At 38.1% G+C, this 20,093-nt stretch overlaps 1 protein-coding gene across 2 annotated transcripts in view; it reads left to right on the forward strand.

Moving 5' to 3' along the window:
- Positions 1-2,533: 2,533 nt before the first annotated feature.
- Positions 2,534-20,093, forward strand: part of LOC116735988 (SH3 and cysteine-rich domain-containing protein 2) — a 29,684-nt gene continuing 12,124 nt past the window's right edge. For both annotated transcript variants that reach the window (XM_032588194.1, XM_032588195.1), the window contains exons 1-4: positions 2,534-3,536; positions 13,492-13,840; positions 15,461-15,555; positions 17,798-17,882. In XM_032588194.1, the coding sequence (XP_032444085.1) occupies positions 3,450-3,536; positions 13,492-13,840; positions 15,461-15,555; positions 17,798-17,882 (616 nt within the window). In that variant the 5' untranslated portion in view covers positions 2,534-3,449. The remainder of the gene's footprint in view (positions 3,537-13,491; positions 13,841-15,460; positions 15,556-17,797; positions 17,883-20,093) is intronic.

Consider the following 20,093-nt stretch of genomic DNA (forward strand, 5'->3'; position numbering starts at 1 on the left):
AGAAGCACACACACACTCATACCATGGAGCCAATTTAGAGAGACCAATTACCCTAACAGTCATGTTTTTGGACAGTGGGAAGAAACTGGAGCACCTGGAGAGAAAGCAGACCGAAAGATTCCTGATCAAGATAAAAACCTTGACCTTCCTGCTGCAATGCAACAGAGCAAATCACTGCTCCTCCTGCCAGCCCTGATCTGAAAATATGAGATCTTAATAATTTTACTGATTTAAAAACATAGGTATAGGGCGTGCCGTGGTGGCGTAGCGGTTAGCGCGACCCATATTTGGAGGCCTTGAGTCCTCGACTTGGCCGTTGCGGGTTCGACTCCCGGACCTGACGACATTTGCCGCATGTCTTCCCCCCTCTCCTTCCCCGTTTCCTGTCAGCCCACTGTCATATAAGGGACACTAGAGCCCACAATAGACCCCCTGGAGGGGTAAAAAAAAACAAAAAAAGAAAAGAAAAACCATAAAACATAGGTATAAGATCCCCTTATCTTTCAGAGAAGTAATTTTTTGTGTTTTTAAAAAAAAAAAAAAAAAATGTTTTGAGATTTGAGATTCACAGCGCGAGACTGTGCTGATCTGAATCTTTTTTTGGCACCTTGAGAATGGAATTTGTGGTAAGAGGAAATCTCCCTTGCAGAAATAAAACTAATAAGAGCACAGACTGATGGCTGCAGACTTGGAGTGTCTTTCTTGGATATTTCTGTCTTTTTGCTTAGATTGTTGTGTCTGAGGTAGAAGCACAGATGAACAATTGGTGCCAATTTATCCCAGAGGGCTCCCAAAGTGCAGCAGCTCTGGTCCTGCGGCTGCACCATGGCGACCGCTGTCACGGCTGGGATCTGTCTTCTGCCACATGAAGCTCATTTTGTTCCTCCAGTTTTCCTGTATCTCTCCCGTTTCCAAATCACCAAAGCTGAAAGTATGTGTTCCACTCCTGTGTTTAGGGCTCATTTTTAGACGGAGTTATCGTGGCACCTGGGGCATCACATAGAGAGATGAAAGGAAAGTGGCTCAGTGGAAGAAATGTAAATCTCCCCCCTCTCATTCAGTTGTCTCTGTTGTTCTGTTTTTCTGAGTTTGTACACAGATGGTTTGGAGCACAAATCATCGCACACCAACATATTGCGTTCCTGTTTATTTTTAACAGCAAAGACACTGCTATAGAAAAAGTCATTTTTTGTTTTATTTTTCCTTATTGTGCTCATTGTTTCTCACTCTGCCACATGCTGTCTCCTGACTCTGTGTGAAGTTATAATTAATACGATAACTGAACCATCTTCTTCACACGCACCCAAAGACTTTCTGACTGCTAGAAGCAAACTTTGATGTCAGGCTTTGGTGAAATAATGCAAAGAAAATGCAAAAATAACAAAAGTAAGGGGTGCTTCTTACATTTAAAAGTGTCAGCCATCTTTTATTTCCTACTTTCATGACAGTAATAGCAGCTGCTACTTGCCACAAGAAAATGCACTTTAAGAAGGTGGCCATTTTTACTTTTACCTCAGATTTTGAACCGACAATGACCTATTTTGCAACTTTAATTATTCCTATGTAAGGTTGTACAGGCAAAAGCTGTGTTTACTGCGACACAGAAATGGTAGCAGACGAATCTCTGTGTTGCAAAACATTAAAAAAAAGTCCAGCAATATGGATATTTTTTATTTGATTGAGTCATGTAGAAATTGATGCTTTTCATATGTATCTGTGTGATTGATGCAATCATTGCAAACATATATACTGCTTGAGCTTACAATCAGACACTAATAATTAGTATGTGACAAGATCAACACAAAATAAGTGGTTCACAAAAACATTTAAAAAGAAAGATCTGAAAAGTTTGCTATTTATTGGAGTTTCCCCCCTTTACTCTGATGCTCCAGAATAAAATCCAGTGTGAATGAATAGTTGTCTTGAGAAGTCACTGACTTAGTAAATAGAGTAAGGATGAGAAGTGTAAAGGAAGATTAGATTATAAACCAAATTTTGAACATCTCTCAAAGTGCTTCAAACTATAATATGAAAATGGAAGAATGGCACAGGTGTAACATTGCAATCAACCCCAACTAAAATATTAGGCAAGGAAAGCATTAATTAAAGATACATCAAGGCCCATGGGAACTTCAGACGGAGACATCCACAACTCAGTGCGCCTCACATATGTGACCAAAAACAAGTCCAGTTTGCTTCACAGAAAACATGCAGAAGAAGAGGCGCTGGGAAAATGAGAACAAAACTTAACTTTTTTGCCTACATGCAAAACAGCAGGTTTAGTGGAAAATTGGAAACCATCCTGAGCACTCCATTGCCACTCTGTGAGACATGATGGTGGCAGCGACTTTTTATCAGCACCGACAGGGACACTGATCAGAGTTGAACTGAGATGGATGTAGCTAAGCACTGGGCAATCCTGTATGGAACACTGTTAGAATAAAATAAAAATGCATAGAGTAGTTTTCAGATTTTATTGGTAAAGATTACGTACAAAATTATAGACGATTTTGTTTTGGGCTGCCACATAAAATCCCAATAAAATACATGGAGCTAGTGGGGTGTAAATACTTCATTACACTACATGAGGTGAGGTTATGTGTTGTTTGGGTTTAGTCTTCAAATATGGGATGTAGTATTAATAGAGGACCCAAAGCAAATTTGGTTTAACATAACTAAAATGACCACGGACGTTTTAATTAAAACATTCTGCCTATGGTACAAGACATTCAAGACTCTATAAGCCAATTTGCCAATGTGCTGTTGGCGAATTGGCTTGAAATCTGTGTGTCGTTTCAAAGTAAATGATCTCTCTATGAAATGAGCCCTGATTGAGGGTTGAAAACCGCCAATCGTGCGTCTCAGACTCATGGAAAGGCGTGTCTCGGATTGCGCTTAAAATTATGTCTGTGCGTTTGTGAACTGCAGAGTTCGCTTTGAATCTTTAGCCAGTTGATCCCCTTAAATCTTTCGGAGGAGTCATTTTTTGTGTTTTTTATTTATTTATTTATTTTTTAAAAATGTTTTGAGATTTGAGATTCACACCGCGAGGCTGCGCTCATCTGAATCTTTTTTTGGCACCTGGAGAACGGAATTTGTGCCACACTGGAGCTTTCTGGTGCGCGCCGGAGGACGATCCACGGGGCAATACAGAGAGGAGACAGAGCCTTTGCTGAACGCATGTCCACGCATGGCCTGAATACAAATAAAGCAAAAGCAGCTGGTGTATGAGCTGCACCAGTCTCTAATTTACCCAATAAGCGTGTGATTGGTGTGGAGAGTCACCTCGCAGGAGCAGCAGCAGCAGTGCGCACACTCCATTTGACGTGGATCTGTTCTCTGCCGGTGTTTCGCGTAAAGCAGTAATACCACGCCGACTGAACCCAGTTTGAGGAGCTAAAAGTTTTTTTGTATTCTTGCTTGCATCGACCTCCTCCGCCTCGGTACCAATGATGACTGAGAACAGTGAGATGGAGAGCGACTCGCAGCTCCAGCGCTCCCCAAACAACATGCCCATCCAGCCGATGACATCCAAGGCAAGTTGCGCAAATTCTTCAGTCATTTACTATTCAGATGTTGTATGTATCCTCTTGAAACGTGAAAAAAGGACAAACACTTAAATTCAGGCAAAACTTTGCAAACTGTTCCCTCCATTATCCGATGGGAATTGGCTGAATAGTAAAATTTGTTTGTTCATGCTTTTTAGCGTCTTTTTTCCCCCCAGACCTGTTATAATTGATTATGAAATGGGGGTGACAACATTTCGCAAATGCAGTTGTATTTTTATGCCTGCGTCACTAGGTGTAATCTCCCACGTAACGTCTGATGTCACTTTCTCTCTTGTACGTTTCTTCAACACACACATGCGGTTCAATTTAATATTTATTTTTTTTAAAGAGGTATTTTAATCTTCTATTCTTGGTACAAATAGCTAAAGATAAATTGTAACCTTGAAAGCTTCTGCATGTGCATGACTTTCTTTTTTTTTTTTTTTTGCTGAATAGTTATCCAGCCTATAATGCTGCTCTCACTTCTTTCCTATTGGAATTTACACAGAAATATGCACAAATGAAAGCTTTACAAGTGCAGATTTTGACTTGAATATGCAGCTGTAGATCATTTTTCCTCTACATAGGCCTACCTGTCAGGAGCCTGGACTCATTACAAAGTGCCTGCAATGCCATTTGAGTTGTTGACTCAACTGTTTAAACAAAGATGTGGAGCTGTGAAAGCTTTGCCGTTGCTTGCTTTTTAATGGCAGAACACTAGCTCATTAATTTGCTTCATGGACAACTTTCCCTTGAGTGGAGTCTTTGTCTCCACCTCATGCCTCTTCCCGATGCCCACGCACAAACACTGCAGGCTGCACTTTTGAAGCAAAGTGACACTCCGAAGCGATGCAGTCAGACACTCCACTGGATGCTCTGTGCTGCATCTAAATATTTGATGTCCTCCATGAGAAGCTGACATTGCTGCCAGCTAACTGTGCTCACTTTGGGGCGATCCGCTCTATATCCACCCTCCTCGCCAGCTGAGACCAAAGGAAATCATCAGTGATTCGACTCCAGGCAGAACCGATTGGTGTTCAGATGAACTGAATGCCGGCTTTGGCTTAACTACATTATATCTTTAATAATAAAGTCATGAATTTTGTTAAGTGCATCCACTCTTCACACTGATTAATGCAGGATGCCTGAATTCCACTTCTTTGTTTGAAATTCACTTTAATTCAGTGTAGAGTGGGAGATGAGCATTTACTCACTACAGACTTGCTCTGGTTTTGCATTTTGTCACACTATAGCAATTTTTTTGTATCAAATAAAGATAACCTAAATAAATAAAATAGCAATTTAAAAAAAGCACATATTCAAACTAATTTGGACCAAGAACTTTAATTGAAAAGTAATCACCCCATGAAATAACTGGTTGAAAACATTGTCTTGCAAAGATTATTTTAATTTCAGTAACTAGCCACACCCAGGCCTGAGTACTATCAGCCTTGTGGCACCAGGAAATCACAGAATAAAGCCTGTCTCACAGCAGGTTTTGAAATGGTCTAGTTAAAGTTTGGACTTGTATTCAATGGAGGCACTGTTGCATGATCTTAAGAAAGAAGGTGATGCTCAAAAACCCATCAATATGGCTGAATTAAAACAATCCTGCAAAGAATTGTGGGTCAGAATTCTTTCACACTGATGTAAAAGATTTCTTTCTACTCATTTATTTTTGAATAATAAATAAAGCCATAATTTAAAAACTGCATTTTGCATTTACTATGTTATCTTTGTCTGCTTTTAAATTTGCATAATAATCTGAACATGCAAATTTAACAAAAAAACCCCAAAAAAAACAGCAAAAATGGAAGGAATCTTTGCAGAGGTAAAAGCTTTTTTACAGCTCTGTTTAAAATAATGAAAGTTATCTCATTAAAATTAAATGTATTTTAATTTCATCCAGTTACATAGATAATTTTAATTATAATATAGTATATTCAGATTCATATGATATTATGTCGGCTTTTAAAAAGTTATCTCTAAACGAGACCAACAGATTGTCTAGTCATTCATGCTGCCGCAATCCCTCATCCTGACGAAATATGTAGTGACAGTGGGGAGGGGGCAACTCCCTTATCACAGAAAAAATGTCCAGGAGAAACTGTCTCATTGTTGGTGTTTTTCCTGCCAATTCCAGTTTTTCCAAACCAGTTCCAGTGCTAAACTGGTGCTAGTGCTTGTTTTACACCAACTGTTTCTGTTTCTACCACCAAAAACTCTGGCACGAGAACTGATAACCTGGTGCTATCGTGGCTCCAGCTTTGAGTAGGATCAGAGAAAAGAACTGCTGTCATCAGCGGCTGAGGGCAGAGTCATGGACACAAAAAATTAAAATGTTACGAGCATTATATTTTAAAGCCCTGAGTAAGTTAAGACAAAAAACTAACAAAAAAAGTCCAAAACAAAAGAAGGAGATCGACTCTTGGGTAAAAATAAATAACCTAGCAGAGTTTAGATTGCAGTATTTAGTCTTTTGTAAACTCATTTGAAGTGGCTTGACACTTCAGTTTAAATTTGTACCTACACAAAGAGTTTATTGTGGAAAACAGGGTTGAAATAATATGCATTGTTAAAGTCTCAGTTCCATGTCTATTTAAAACACCTAATCAGGAGCATTTCTGAAATAGAAATCTCATTCACAGGAGGTAATTTTGAAGTAATCTAATCAGACTCAGACATGTGTCCGTGTCTTAATTGGACAGGAAAAGACTGGCAGAGAGAGGCTCTACTAGCAGATGCTCTGAGAAATCCACCAGCAGCAAATTCCAACATAGATGGATGTCAAAAAAGAAAAAAAAAGGAAAATCAAGGACAGCTGTGTATGCTGCCAAAATGATTCAGAGGGCAGTCAGGAAGTGTGGACTTTCTCTGCAGCATCCAACAATGTGCTGCCAACGTTGGCAGGAATGTGAGCACAGCAGCCAGTGATGTTGGTCTGTGTTGAGAGCTGTTTGGTCTCTCAGGGTATTTGATGCCGTTTGAGCGTTTCATGAGAGAAGTGTGAACAGGTAAACCACTTTTCTCCTCATGTAAATAATACGCCTGGGAGTTTTTGACCACTGTCAACAACAACAATACCAAATGTGTCTGCCCATTTCTCCAGTTGATTGGCCCATTTTTTTTTTCAGCTTGCTAGCCAAAAGACGATAATTTCACAAATTATCTAGTGTGCACTCTAGAATATTTATTCATTTTTAAAAAACATTCACACTGAGTACAGCCTTTCAGCACAGCTGGCTCAGTGGTAAAATATGGAGGACATTCACCATGTGTGAAAGTGACTATTGGTTCCAATTCCGAATCTAAATTACATGAAATTATAATTACAGTCATTAAAATTAAACTTCTATCCAGTGGCATTCAAAGTCTGTAGAAGATGACTTTGCTCATAAAAAATTACATTGCTGGCATTGTATGTTTTTATGAGGCTAAAAGAGTTTTACATCATCTAGAAATGGTGAAAGATGAAATATTTATTAAAGCACTTTGACTGAGACAAATCCCTCCCCAAATATATATAAATAATCCCAAATCCATCTTAAACCACCTGAATTCATTTTCTATTAACCAAATTTTGTGAATAAATTGTATAATTTGCACAAATTAAGTCAAGTGAAGTTGGCAATCTTTTTACACACAAACTACAATTTCATCTCACACACTTTCTCTCTCTGTGTGTAGGGGTGCACATGAAGTAATGTTTCAGCATCACTAACCCTTACATTCCTCCTGAGGGCAACCTTAAAGTTTGTTGCAAATTTCACAGCAACCCATTCAGTAGCTGCTGAGACATGATACTAAAGACCGCAATCTTCTCTGTGCTGCCGGTGGAGTTAAATTGGATTTTCTGGAAGCTCTAGAGACCAAAAACGCCTGCAGAACTGTGTTAGCTCCAAGGAAATCCAGAGACCTCATGAAGGTCTAGCTTCATCCTTTTAAAAAAGAGGGGAAGGAAACTTACCCTACAACAGTGCAGTATTCACTTATTCAGCTGAGGTGTTACTAATGATCTACCTGCATCACACAGATGACTACAGTTTCTGATCTCCAGAGTTTGCCACTGAATCAAACGACTCTTTGAGAGAACCCTCTTTTATGTTCACTTCAGATCTCGTTAACGAACACTTCACTTACTTCCCGAATGAAGAGGCTACAACACTGAATTTGACTGGTGTAGGCGGTGAGTCAGGGAGGGCTGCAACGTGATATCATTGTGTCATGTGCCGACCTTGAGCGTGCTGTACATGTCACGTCGGTACATTATCAATTTTCTGCATGCGTCATTCAATCTGGGGAATGTTTAGATAAAAAAAATAAAATAAAATAAACTGCATTGACTAAGCAGGTTAAGGTTAACTCAGAAGAGACAACTTGATGTGAAGCTCACTGCGATAATATTTTCATAATCCTCTTTGGCAGCTGAAGGAGGCCAAGGTCTTTCTTAATTAATGATCGCACCTTCACTGCTGTGATCGTTATTGATTTGACACTACAATAAAGGTGTGAGCCTCTGAAATATTGGAGTCTAGGTCAGAAGGGCAGAAAAGATACGTGGCGCTATGAGTTTCTCCTCCATTAAACAATCCTTGAAACGTTGATGGAGAGAGATGGGGTGTGTGTGTGTGTGGTTCTGCGTGAATGAGCTTGATTGATCGCGTGTGTACAAGCGTTTGTGATAGGAGAAGTACACTGGAGGCAGCCAGTGATTATGCATTGCTTATCTCATATTCATAGCAGGAATCTGCCATCCAGCCATGCATAATAACCAATTTTAGGACACAGAATGGGTCCACACACTGTTTTTTTTCTGAAGGAAGCTTTTTTTTTTTTTTTTTTACAGGCTTGAAACTGATTTTATGATAGGTGATAGGTGATGATAGGTTTGTAGAAACGTTATGTTTTTCTTTTTGTGTTCACAAGGTGAAGTTTAAATACTTTGTGTTCTACTTTAGAGATATAATTCCCTTTAAACTACATATTCTTCCACTGACCTAGAATTGGTGTGAGCCAGGAGACTGTCTTTCACAGCACATTTTCACTAAAGTTGGTTTCTTAAGGCTGAAATATCCCCCCTTAGAACAAGAACAAGGTCGGACACGGTGACGTTGATCATGTATTTGACTATGGCTGGTTAAAGGGAACTTTACTGCCCGTATACACTGATAAGTGGACTTTCTTATAAAAAGCACTTTGGACTTTATGCTGTTCTAATTGGATTAGCTGGAGGAGTATATCCGCTTCAGTGGTTCTTTTTTTCCAATATATTCTGAACCACCACTTTTCTTCCAATGGCACAGAGGGATATTTCCACATTTTAAAAATGGAGATTGATATTTTGAAATATGAAATGAAGAAATTTGAAAAGGGGGCGGAACTTTAACATTCTAGACATTCAACCAAGCAGCAAAAATGGGTCGATACATCAACAGTAAAAGCATCTGTTTGAAACATTTAATGTTATAGTTGCATATAAAAACTGTGAGAGTTAGTCGATTCAACGTTCAATCAATAAGATATGCCTCACTCCAGAGATCTCTGAAAGCCGTCGGCATATTGTGGAGAAAAGCTGTTTATATCTGCACCTTCCTGATAGAATCAACACTTTATTGTTTGGTTGTGACCTCTAGACACATTCAGACATTCCATAAATATCTCAGTCTGACCTCATTAAATTTTAACTGAAGCTCATGTCTGTATTCAGCAAAAGTCTTATTATTGATTTATAGATGTTCAGACTCTGCTGTCTTCTTGCAGAGCCTTGATTTTTGACATTTAGACTGAAAACATGTGAGTACTGTATGTGATTGGTGGTGGACTCATGCAGTTCTTGTGAGATGAGAACTTAGATTCCCTTCAGCATTAAGACTTTTTGTGTTAGAAGAATAAAATAAAATTATTTTTGTGGTGATTTTTATGGTTTTAGAAGCAACTACTGGACCACAAAAATAGCTTACTGCCTGGATCAGCTCCACCACCGTAGGACCCTAAACCAGATGAAATGGCTATTAATGCATTGATTAATGATTTACTAATAAGAAGACCTGCCCCAAATGTTTTTTTCTACTTTCTTTTGGGAGCTATACACTTTTTTTGATCAGTGTAAAGATATTAGGCTTGATTTGCTAAAAGATTTTGGAAATAAACCTAGGCTGCACCCTGAAGCCAACAGTATATCTCTCTGTGTCCAAACTCAGACTTTCTGTTTGTGAATTAGACATTCTGGATGAATTTATGTTAAAATTGCTTGTTTTCATGTATAGTTATGTAAATTACACTGATTGCCAAGAGCAGGATTCTCAAACAAAGCAGACATGTGTATATATATATATATATATATATATATATATATATATATATATATATATATATATATATATATATATATATATATATATACAGTATATATATATATATATATATACAGCATATACGTATATATACGTATATACTGTATATATATATATTGTATTTGGAAATTTACTGAATGTAATTTCTCCCAGATGTGTGAGGCATGTCGCATACTGCAAATTATTAACATCTCCAGTTGTTCAGTTCGTTTGCACCACTAAATACGGTCCTCAGTCAAAAATTGTGCCAGGTGGAAAAGATGTGCAAAAAGTGGAGCTAAATACAGAAATGGAGCAGTCCAAGTGAATCTGGGCTTTTGTTTCGTACAACAAAAGACTGGTTAATGCAGGAATTGTTACTTTACAAATAAAAGTGCAGGAAACATTACTTTGTCATTTGTGGCTCTTTGACTTTGGCCATTGATTGTGTAAAAGACGGATGCAGTGTCTAAAAGTACTTTAAGGGGAAACATGCACCTCCCTAATGGCTCCGGCTCTAAGTGGCATGCATTTGTAGCATTGGTTTCTCTTCTAAAATAAGACAAATTTGATGATTTCCCCCTCTGGTATCATCAGCAAGAATCACCCTCTCTGGTTTCTGTGCCTGAAAACCTTTCTATTACTGGCTACATTCAAAAAGCTGACTTGATTTGTATGAAATCGAGTTACATGGCTTTGCCACAATGACTTTGTTCACATGTTAAATGCCTCCTCTGAACCTGTCTCTCTTCTTACCATCTGAGCTTTTCACCTGTCACAGAGATTCATGTGAGATGGCGTAGTGATGCCTCCCTTTCTAGCGTGAGGTCACTTTGGCTTTGACTCCATAGTAGGATCCGCTCACGTAATGCTCAAATGAAGGGTAACGGGAAGGCTTTTTAGAGCTGCACACTGACAGTAATTGAGACATGTGCTTCAGCCGGCGCTGTTATGCTACCACTCGACTGCTCTGATTATGAGCTCGGCTCCAGCTGGAAATAGACAGAGTTGGAAAAAAGTGAAATAAATAAAAATATTAAAGACTTAAAAAACATTGACTGATGGCTGGAAGGGAGTGATAAAACTGAATTTATTTAGACCCACAGATTCTCTGTGCATTTTTATGTATATAAATTAGATCTATTTGTCTGGCAAAGTGCCTTGAGACGACTTTTATTGTGAATTAGCCCTTTATAAATAAACTGAATTGAATTTATTGCGTAAGCCTTAATAATGAAGCTGGGGCAACAATCAGAGCAATCAGTAACAACCACTTTGAACAGACTTTGTTGTTGTTTTCTTTCAGTTGTTTACATGAAAATCAAATTATAACCAACAATGCAATGTAAGGGGGAAAAATCTGTTTGTTCAGGGGCAGTTTTTAATCACAAAGTGAAAAGAAATAAATTGCAATTGAAAGAGATTTATTTATTTTTTTAAAAAACAGACTTGGATAAATATGCAGATGGAAACATACACACAAATTAATGGACAGACATAAATAAATGAGTAAATTATTATCAAGATTTGGAAAATACCTAAATCAAGTATTGCAAGTTCATGCGTTTCAGTACTTTTCCAAAATATATGAATATAGTCACCTATTAGTTGAAAGCTTTTATAGAATACAGACAAAAGAGAGGAAAAGAGAGTCAGAGGAAAAAAATGTACATATGAATGTGACACATCAAACACATGCAATTCAGATTTACAGTATTTAATCAAGCACAGCACATTAAACAATGTTACATGATAAAACACAGAGCAATCATTGTAATGTACATAAGTTTTCTAGTCACAGGCTAATTTGCAAACCCAGTCCTTGGTTGGACATTTGTTAAAAGAAAGCGAAAATAAAATTAAGATTCATGTTACCTGAGTTACATGATGGTAAAAAGGAAAAATACATTTTAGATTTTCTTTTTTTCTATGAATCGTTATTAAAAATACCTGGGTTAAATTTCAAAATTTGAGCCATGAAGGGCCGCCAAGAGCAGAAAACCTTAAGTGCAAACAGAGCTGTAACAGTTAACGGCAAACAGAGTATTCATCGTTTTAATCTAATGAGGTTATATTATCCAAATGAAATTATGCAGGAAACATATGGAGAGAGCAAATGCACTTACTCTTTAGTCTCTGTGCGTTTGCCTCTATGTGTCCCACACACAGATGCATACTCTTAAATAGACAAACTGTCTTCATATCTCATTACCAGACACACCGAGCTGCAAACAACATGTCCCCGTAAAGTGATTAAGTTTGGCACCGAGCAGAACGAGCGCAAACAGACGGTGCATCTGCGCACATAGCGTCTGCATTGCTCTGATTATCTGTCTGTGTGTCTGTCTGTTTGTGTGTGCAACGCCACTCTTCCCCTTCAAGAGGGCAGCTTCCTCGCTGACTGAAGCGGCATGTCAGTGCACATCATGAGCATATACTGTACGTGCAAAGCAGCAGGCAAATTTCTAGAAACATCCATCCATCAATCAATGCCAAGCAACTGCAGCTCAGTAGAATTTTTCTGCTTTTGTGGCTTTTGAAATACAGCAACAGCTAGTTATGTCTTTATGTTCTGTTAGACCTTGTGCAAAGTTTTATATGGCATATTTCTTTAAAATTGCTTCAAAGGAGCGAGGGTTTGTTCTATTGTGAAGTGGTATTAATAAATGGTTCTTTAAGCTCCTTGGAGGTTCTTCACAGATGTTTGATTTAATATTTGTTTAGAACAATGAGGAAAGTGGAGGACAAAAGAAGATTCGTATTTTTTGAAATGATGTGTTTAGGAACTAGAATCAAAACACAGCAAAAACTGAATAATACTGTATATCCACTGCTGCAGGTCTTTTCGACTTTAAGTGCATTACTGTAAATATTAGTAAAAGATGTAAAAGAAAAAAACAAAAATAATGTAATCAGAATGTTAGAACAAGCTGGTTGTAACAAAGTGCCAACAGATGTGACTTAAAGTTGGTTCTTCTTTAATATTATTCCCAAAACAAGTGAAGAAAGCGGTGAAAGTCCTAAAAATATCCCATTTAGCACCAATTCAAAACTTTTTAGGAATATTTTGCTAAGTGAGGGTTTAGGAAAGACTTTTACACAACACAATTTTGCTGTAATGTTTGGATTTAGCCTTGTTTTCTCAGGGCAAACCTTTTATGTCATCAGTCGTACTAGCAGCATCACTTGGATATGCTGTTAGCACATGATAACACTGTGTAAACCCATTTCATTTAATGACAACACCTCCCTTTGACCACTACTGAAGAAAAAACATTTACACGCAGCAGAGTTCAATATATAACAGCAGATGGTCATAAAGAGAATTGGCTTATCTTGTTTAACCACGAACCAATCGAATGAGGAACACTTTGTCTCACTTAAGAGAACTTTGAAACTTCGCTATTAATATTTTATTCACATGAGGTAATATTGCGTGCTGTGAGTCACCCTATATCCCCAATGAGAACTGGTGAGAGCATGGCGTTTTGTTTATGGATGCTGGGATATTGCTTGTGCTGTCCTGAGGGTGCATTCAGCATGTGTTATTGCCTCCTGCTCAGCTCGTGTTTATTATCTGTTTTCCTTCCTGTCTTCGTCAATGTGTGCAGCTCCAGAGATTGAAACGCTCACTGTCCTTCAAGACCATGATGCGCAGCAAGAGCGTGGAGAACTTCTTTCAGAGGTCCTACAGCGACGCTCGCCTGCCCGCCGACTTTATCACTGACCCACCACCGCCTTCTCCTCCGCTGCCACCCGGCTCCCCTCTCGTTGGCGAACGCTCACCCTCCATTTCACCGTCTCTTAGCCCCAACCCCTCCATCTGTTCCCACTCACCGTCTCTCAGCCTTTCTCCATCATTGCCTGTAAAGCCTCCCCGAGCTCAGATTAACCACTGTTTTCAGGACCACATTTTTCGGAAGCCCACCAACTGCCAGCACTGCAAGCACATGATAGTGGGTAAGGTGCTAAAGCTGTTCCTTCAAGATTACATGATTCCATGTCGCTATATTTGGCTCAGACTGATGACCATTTGTGGAGGGGATGTGGGAATGTATGTGCAACTTAGAGGTTAAAATGTGCTTTGAGATTCAAAACTGGTCTTTTTGCTTTGTGTATTCAGGTCAATGGCATCACAAGAGGTAAAAGAGAAGTTGATCAGCAGGCATTAGCAAACAATTTTCGAAAAATTTCATATGTGTTGTGCAGCTTTTGAGTTACATTTCAGTTTGTCCTGAACCTCTTTCACAAACCTTTTATTGTTGCCAAATTTTACTTAAATCCAGGCAGTGTTCTAAACCCTGAATATTTTGTTTTGCTCCACAGAATATTAGGAAACACTGGTGAAGGACAACCTTGATTTCAAAACAGGGAAATAAAGAAAAACAATTAAAGAACCTGTTTCAATTGTATTATACCTCATGTGATGTCATCAGAGACCCAGAAACGTGCTTTTGGGGTGGTAGACTCCAATGATTTACAGCTAAATAGCAAGAAAACATCAAATGGATCATGACATACTGTTATAGATGTCAAACGTCAGTGTGATTTTTCTTACAAAAAGTCTAGCTTGTAGTTTTAAAACCTTGGATAAGTTGTACAAATAACCTTAAATAGAAGGTTAAAGAACGTGTGCAACACATCAAACACATTTTTATAAGCTGACAAACTTTCAAACAACCAGATTTGTTTTGGCTCCAGTAAGTGGACATTTAATTAAAACTGACTCATTTTCTTCAGTGCAGCTTGAGTGTAGTTTTCTTTTATCTCTGCCTTGCTGCTCTTATGAGCTAACAGCTACTAGTATTTCTCCTAAATGTGTTTCCTGTCAGTATGACTGATTATAGCCTCCTACCTGCTCCCCTGTGTTTGCGTCCAGGCTGTTGTTTTGCATGCATTGTGGGGTTTATTTATGTAATGCATCACTTCGCCCTGGCTGCACTCATCAGCAGTCCTCAAATAAAGTCTAGCCTCCTTTCTCCTTGTTAAGCTGATTAAGTAGAATCAATTTTCCTCTTTAAAGTAAAAACTGTGCTTTCTTAAAGCCCTCTAATTTTTCCCCTTCTTTCTTAAGTAGCTTGTTGATGTTATCCTCATCTGCAGCAAATTCAGAAATCACTCTTCTTTGGTTCTAAAATAAAAAACAAGGTTTTGGCCTCTACATGCGTCTACACATTATAAATAGTGATTATCTCATCAGAAAACAAATTAGGAAGAAAACATCTGGAGACTGTTTTTTTTTTTTTTTTATCATTCCAACACTTTAAGTGAAAATTAAAACACTTGATGAATCATTCCTAAATCTATTATGTCTGAAATATCTCCAGCTGCTTTTCAATCTTGCCATATTTTAAGAGCTGTTGATTATAAGCTGTTAGTATTTGCAGATGCAACAGAACAGAGCTTGATAATCTGAGAAGACACAGATCTGCTTCTGTGATCTGTAGGCCACTTTGTTCTTTTCACACTTTTTATGCACCCTGCTGCTTCAGTTTTTTTGTCTGTTTGTTTCTCTTTCATTGTGGCTACATCTATGTCCGTCTTCCGTGTCTTTAATTCTTTGTCTAACCCTCTTTGTAGGAAACTCCAAACAAGCTCTGCGGTGTAAAACATGCAAGATGGCTGCTCACCTGTGGTGCACATCAGAACTCTCGCAGCAGCAATGCCATGGAAAGGTATATGCAATTTTATGCTGCATTTTTTTTTTTTTTTAAACATTTACAGTTTATCCCATATTAGAGATTCCTTGTCACCAGTGTGGGGAAAATATGTCCAAATTTTGCAAGACTGTAAACAAAAAGCTCCACAGAAGCCTAAAAAACATGAAACATTAAACATGAGTTGAGATGTTAATTACTGAATCTACCTTGAGAACATGCATTTGACCTTGCATTGCAAAGCCAATGCAAAACATACAAATTAGACTTTAAGCCCTCAGTTTATTTACAATAATTACCAATTGATGAGCAAAATCCTGAGAAGAAATGTGAAGCAATGTGAATAAGCAACATGACTACTTTTTCAATTCATACATTCAAACACTTCTTATACTCATTGTAACAAGTGAACTATCTTGAGAAAAAGCTATTTGAACAGGACCAGAACCATCTGGGTTTTGCAGCAGTAAATGAAATAAAATAAAAAAATATGGACATGTCATAAAGCCAGAATGTTCAAACATATGATAACACAATAATAATAATAACAATAATAATAATAATAATAATAATAGTCCACCTCAAACTGGTTAAGAATTAAGAAATGGTAGGTCTAGTTAAAACCCAGAAAGGCTGTTGCGGGTCTGTGGAGAGTCTGAGTTGTCGTGGAAAAAATACTATTTCCAAGCACTGTTCAGGTGAAATCACTCAATCGGGTTTATTCATATATTGTGCACAATACAGAGAGCTTGTAGGACAATCAGTAATGAAATAGGTCTGGATGAAAAGCTCTGTCAGGCAGAGACAACACATGGGTTTTATACCAAGGATAAAGAATTAAGAACAAGGGGCAAGACAGTCTGGTTCTGATGCAGCTGTAGAAAACAACTTCCAACCTTCTACATGTAACCCAAATGGTTCTTTTGGTGAGAGTTCACAATCATTCCATATAACATGACTAGCAGATGTGACCTTATTGTAATTTTTCCATCACAACTCTTACTCAAACAAGTAAGGTTGAAACCTTTGCAACTTCAGCTCTCCCTCTGTCTGATCTTCATCTGAAGTGTCTGTCAGGAAAAAGTCTGAGACTAGATGAAAGTGCTTCAGAATCTCTGTAGGATATTTGCAAAATTCCCTTGCTGCTTCCTTTCAAACCTCACCATCTACTGCCGAATTTTGCTGCCTTGTGTCACATTATCAACCAGTATCATTTATTTTTCCTGCAATGGAGGTCTGTACTGCTTTACCACTGGGGTTTTTTGTGATTTTATTTTTCTTGCAGTTGTTAAAAATAAATGCATCACTCCAATCTGAAGTCATAATCAGTTTAGTCATCAGATCTGGGTACTACTATCAAACAGGCTTTCCACCCTTTTTTACCACATTTAATCTAACTGCTGACATGTTCATATAATATTTATTCAGATGTCACAAGCCATGAATTATATTGGTTGACTTTGGATTTAAAAAAAAAAACCACACAAAAAAAACATTGATGCTTTAAATTATTTTAGACCAAACCATTATCAATTGCAATGATAAATAAATTTGGTTGTCAAAAAAACATACTTTGCAAGGGAATTATAAATTTCCTCCAGTGATTTCAAAGTTTGATTTCTAGTAACTTTTCTTGTGGATAGGTGAAAACATTAGTATGCAGCAGGAGGCGAGACCTTCTGAGAGCAACTGTGAACATTTAAAGAGCACTTTGTTGAAGACAGCGCACTGCAGTTTGACAGCTTTCTACAATCAGGAGGAGATGCAGGGTAGTGAAAAGGGCATGGAAAGGTAAAATACATCTTATAATGAGGAGAAACATTTTGTTTTCTTTCTCAACATGGCAAAGAGACTCAGAGCGTCTAAATTTGCAAGTAAAGACAGAGACAAACTGATCTCAGCTGAGACACTTACTGTGCTTAATTCAGTGTGAAATTGCAATCACAGGGACTCACAAACACAAGCTTCCTTGTCCATGCTTGTATCTAAGCAATGCATACGCGAAAGTTGTCGTGTGAATTTATTGTCCACCAATGAAGGCAGCAGATAAATACAGAAAAAATTTCTTCTTCCTGCAGCAGGTGCTCAGGTCTGGCAGCGCTCTCATGCTCGTCAGTGTGCCTTTTTGTGTTTTTGATATGACTTTATTGGGGTCCTAAAATCGCTTCGCAGTTGAGTCCATTTTCCCATGGTCCAGATCTGTACACAGGAAGTAACGGAAGCTGAAAAAGTCATTTTGCTTTCTGCTTTCCTCCATTAGTCTGGAGCATTCAAGCGAAACTTCAGCTCGCCGATGCTCGTCAATGACCAATTGGCTGTCGTCAAGGAAGTTCAGCCAAGCCAGGGTGAGCATTCGGAGAGTGCTTGTGTGCACGCGTGTGTTTGTGAAAGTGGGTGCACAGGTTTGTTTGCGTCTCTGTGCTTTTGTTTGTGACTTTGCTCTGTCTAGTGATTTGGGGTATTTTTAGATTTTTGTGCGCTTCCATTTGTACCGTAACAAACCCAGAGCCACCTCCCTCTCACCTTACAACTACGGAAGCATGAAGTGGGAAAAGATAAAGAAGAAGAACAACTTCAGTCTTTCTGGGAGGCTGGTGGATGGTCTGCACTCTGAAAGTATGTGAATAAATATTTGCAAGCTGTGATGTTTATGTTTTTTAATCTGTTTATGATTATATGTATAACCCCGGACTGTTGAAGCTTAAAAAGACAGGCACTGCAGTTTGCATGTTTAAAATCTCCATAAACATTGAAATGCTTCCTAATTTATAATCAGCATGAGCTCTTTCCAAGTCTCTCCTGAGATGTGGTTACACCTCATAAATTAGGTTTTGAACACATGTTGAATTTCTAAAGCCCTGCTTTTGCACCATTACCTGACAGGACTCCAAAATATTCCTTTTTTCTTTATCTTTTGATGAGCTGCTGTTTTCCTTGGGGAAGAAAAGAGAGGTAGTGAGGAGGGGTGTAACAATATATCCAGCTCATGAAGTGATACAATACTGAGTTTACAAGAATGAGTAAGGATAAAATTTCACTAATTTAATTGGAAAAAACTAATGCTGCTGTTGCACTTCAGCAGATATGCCTTGCATTTCAATGCCATATGCACTGAACTTTTGTTGTGTGAGGATAACGTTATTTATCCTCATGCTACACGATGCAGACACTCTGTCTGCACTGAAGATAAACTTCTTTCACATCCAAAACTGCTGAACTGACACCAGCAAGACGTACCTTTAAGATAAAGTCTGCTGAAAATTCAGCCAGTAGTTTTTTGACCATTGTGGCAAGACTCAAATAATTAAACTTTAGTTTTCAGTTGTTGGCTACAGTCATAAAAATAGAAAAGAAAACTTAAACGAAACAGCGATGACAACAAAAAGATTGATCTGGTGACATTCAACATTCTACTCCCTTGTTTCTTATACACAAACGCTATACAACACTTTAACTTTATTTTCAGATCTTTAGCTGGCCTTCCTATTGAGCTCATCTAACTGCTTTGTCTCAGCACTTGATGCTCCATGAAACCTCAATGTTCGCAGAAGATAGTCTACTCTGTAAAGACCATCATGGTTGTGGCTCCAATCAAGTTTATTGCTCAGGTAAACACTAAGGTACTTATGTGAGTCCAATATCTCCTGTCAGTTCCCTGGCTTTTCACCAAAGTTGCACACTGACAGCAATTGGCCAAGGGTTTTGTGAGACACTTCAGTCTGAGGAGATATTTTGTGGTGTTTTATTATCACATTTTTTCATATCACTATATGTTGTTACACCCCTAGCAGCTACTGTGGTGTCTCACCTCGTGTGAAGTACACAATGCTGACTAAGTCGCAGCATCTCATGCTGGGACTTTTTGTATAACTCATGCATCAGGATACAATCAACCTGCAGCTCCATCACCTCAAAGAATGGGTCTCTGCCAGGACATGCTGAGTCTGCAATCTGTCAAACTCACAATGTCCTGCTACTTATTAAAATACAGAAGTAATGTTACTCTTGATTACTATTATGATATTATTAAGACTGTTACAACATCCTATGGTATTAAAATGTTAAATTGGTTCTCTTGAAAATAAAGTCCGTCCCATAAAGAGTTATCTAGCTGCTCTCAGCATATGATTTGGTTGGATGATAAAAGTTTTCTATGTACGACTGTCTACTCCACTCCATTCTCATTGATGGCTCAGGTGGTAGGAAAGAAAACAATGGATGAGTTCTCTGCAGTGCTGAGAAACTCATCCATTTCTCAGCACTGCATCCATTTTATCAGACGAAAAGTCTGATAAATAAAGATGTCAAGCAAGTTAATAACTGGAAGTCATAAAACAATTTAGCCTCCACTGCTTTTAAATCTTTTATGTGACAGAGTGAGAGATAAATTACAAATAACTTGTAAACACTGCGAGAATATCAGAACTGGTATTTGCATCTAATTCACAGTTTTCATCAGTGTTAAAGAGCTATTTCATTTTAATATTTCCTCAAATTTATATTGCATAATTGAAAACAAATATGTTTTGGCATTAAAATTTGATTAGCACAAAACA

The sequence above is a fragment of the Xiphophorus hellerii genome, chromosome 16 (genome assembly GCF_003331165.1).
Source record: "Xiphophorus hellerii strain 12219 chromosome 16, Xiphophorus_hellerii-4.1, whole genome shotgun sequence".
Lineage (NCBI taxonomy): Eukaryota > Metazoa > Chordata > Actinopteri > Cyprinodontiformes > Poeciliidae > Xiphophorus > Xiphophorus hellerii.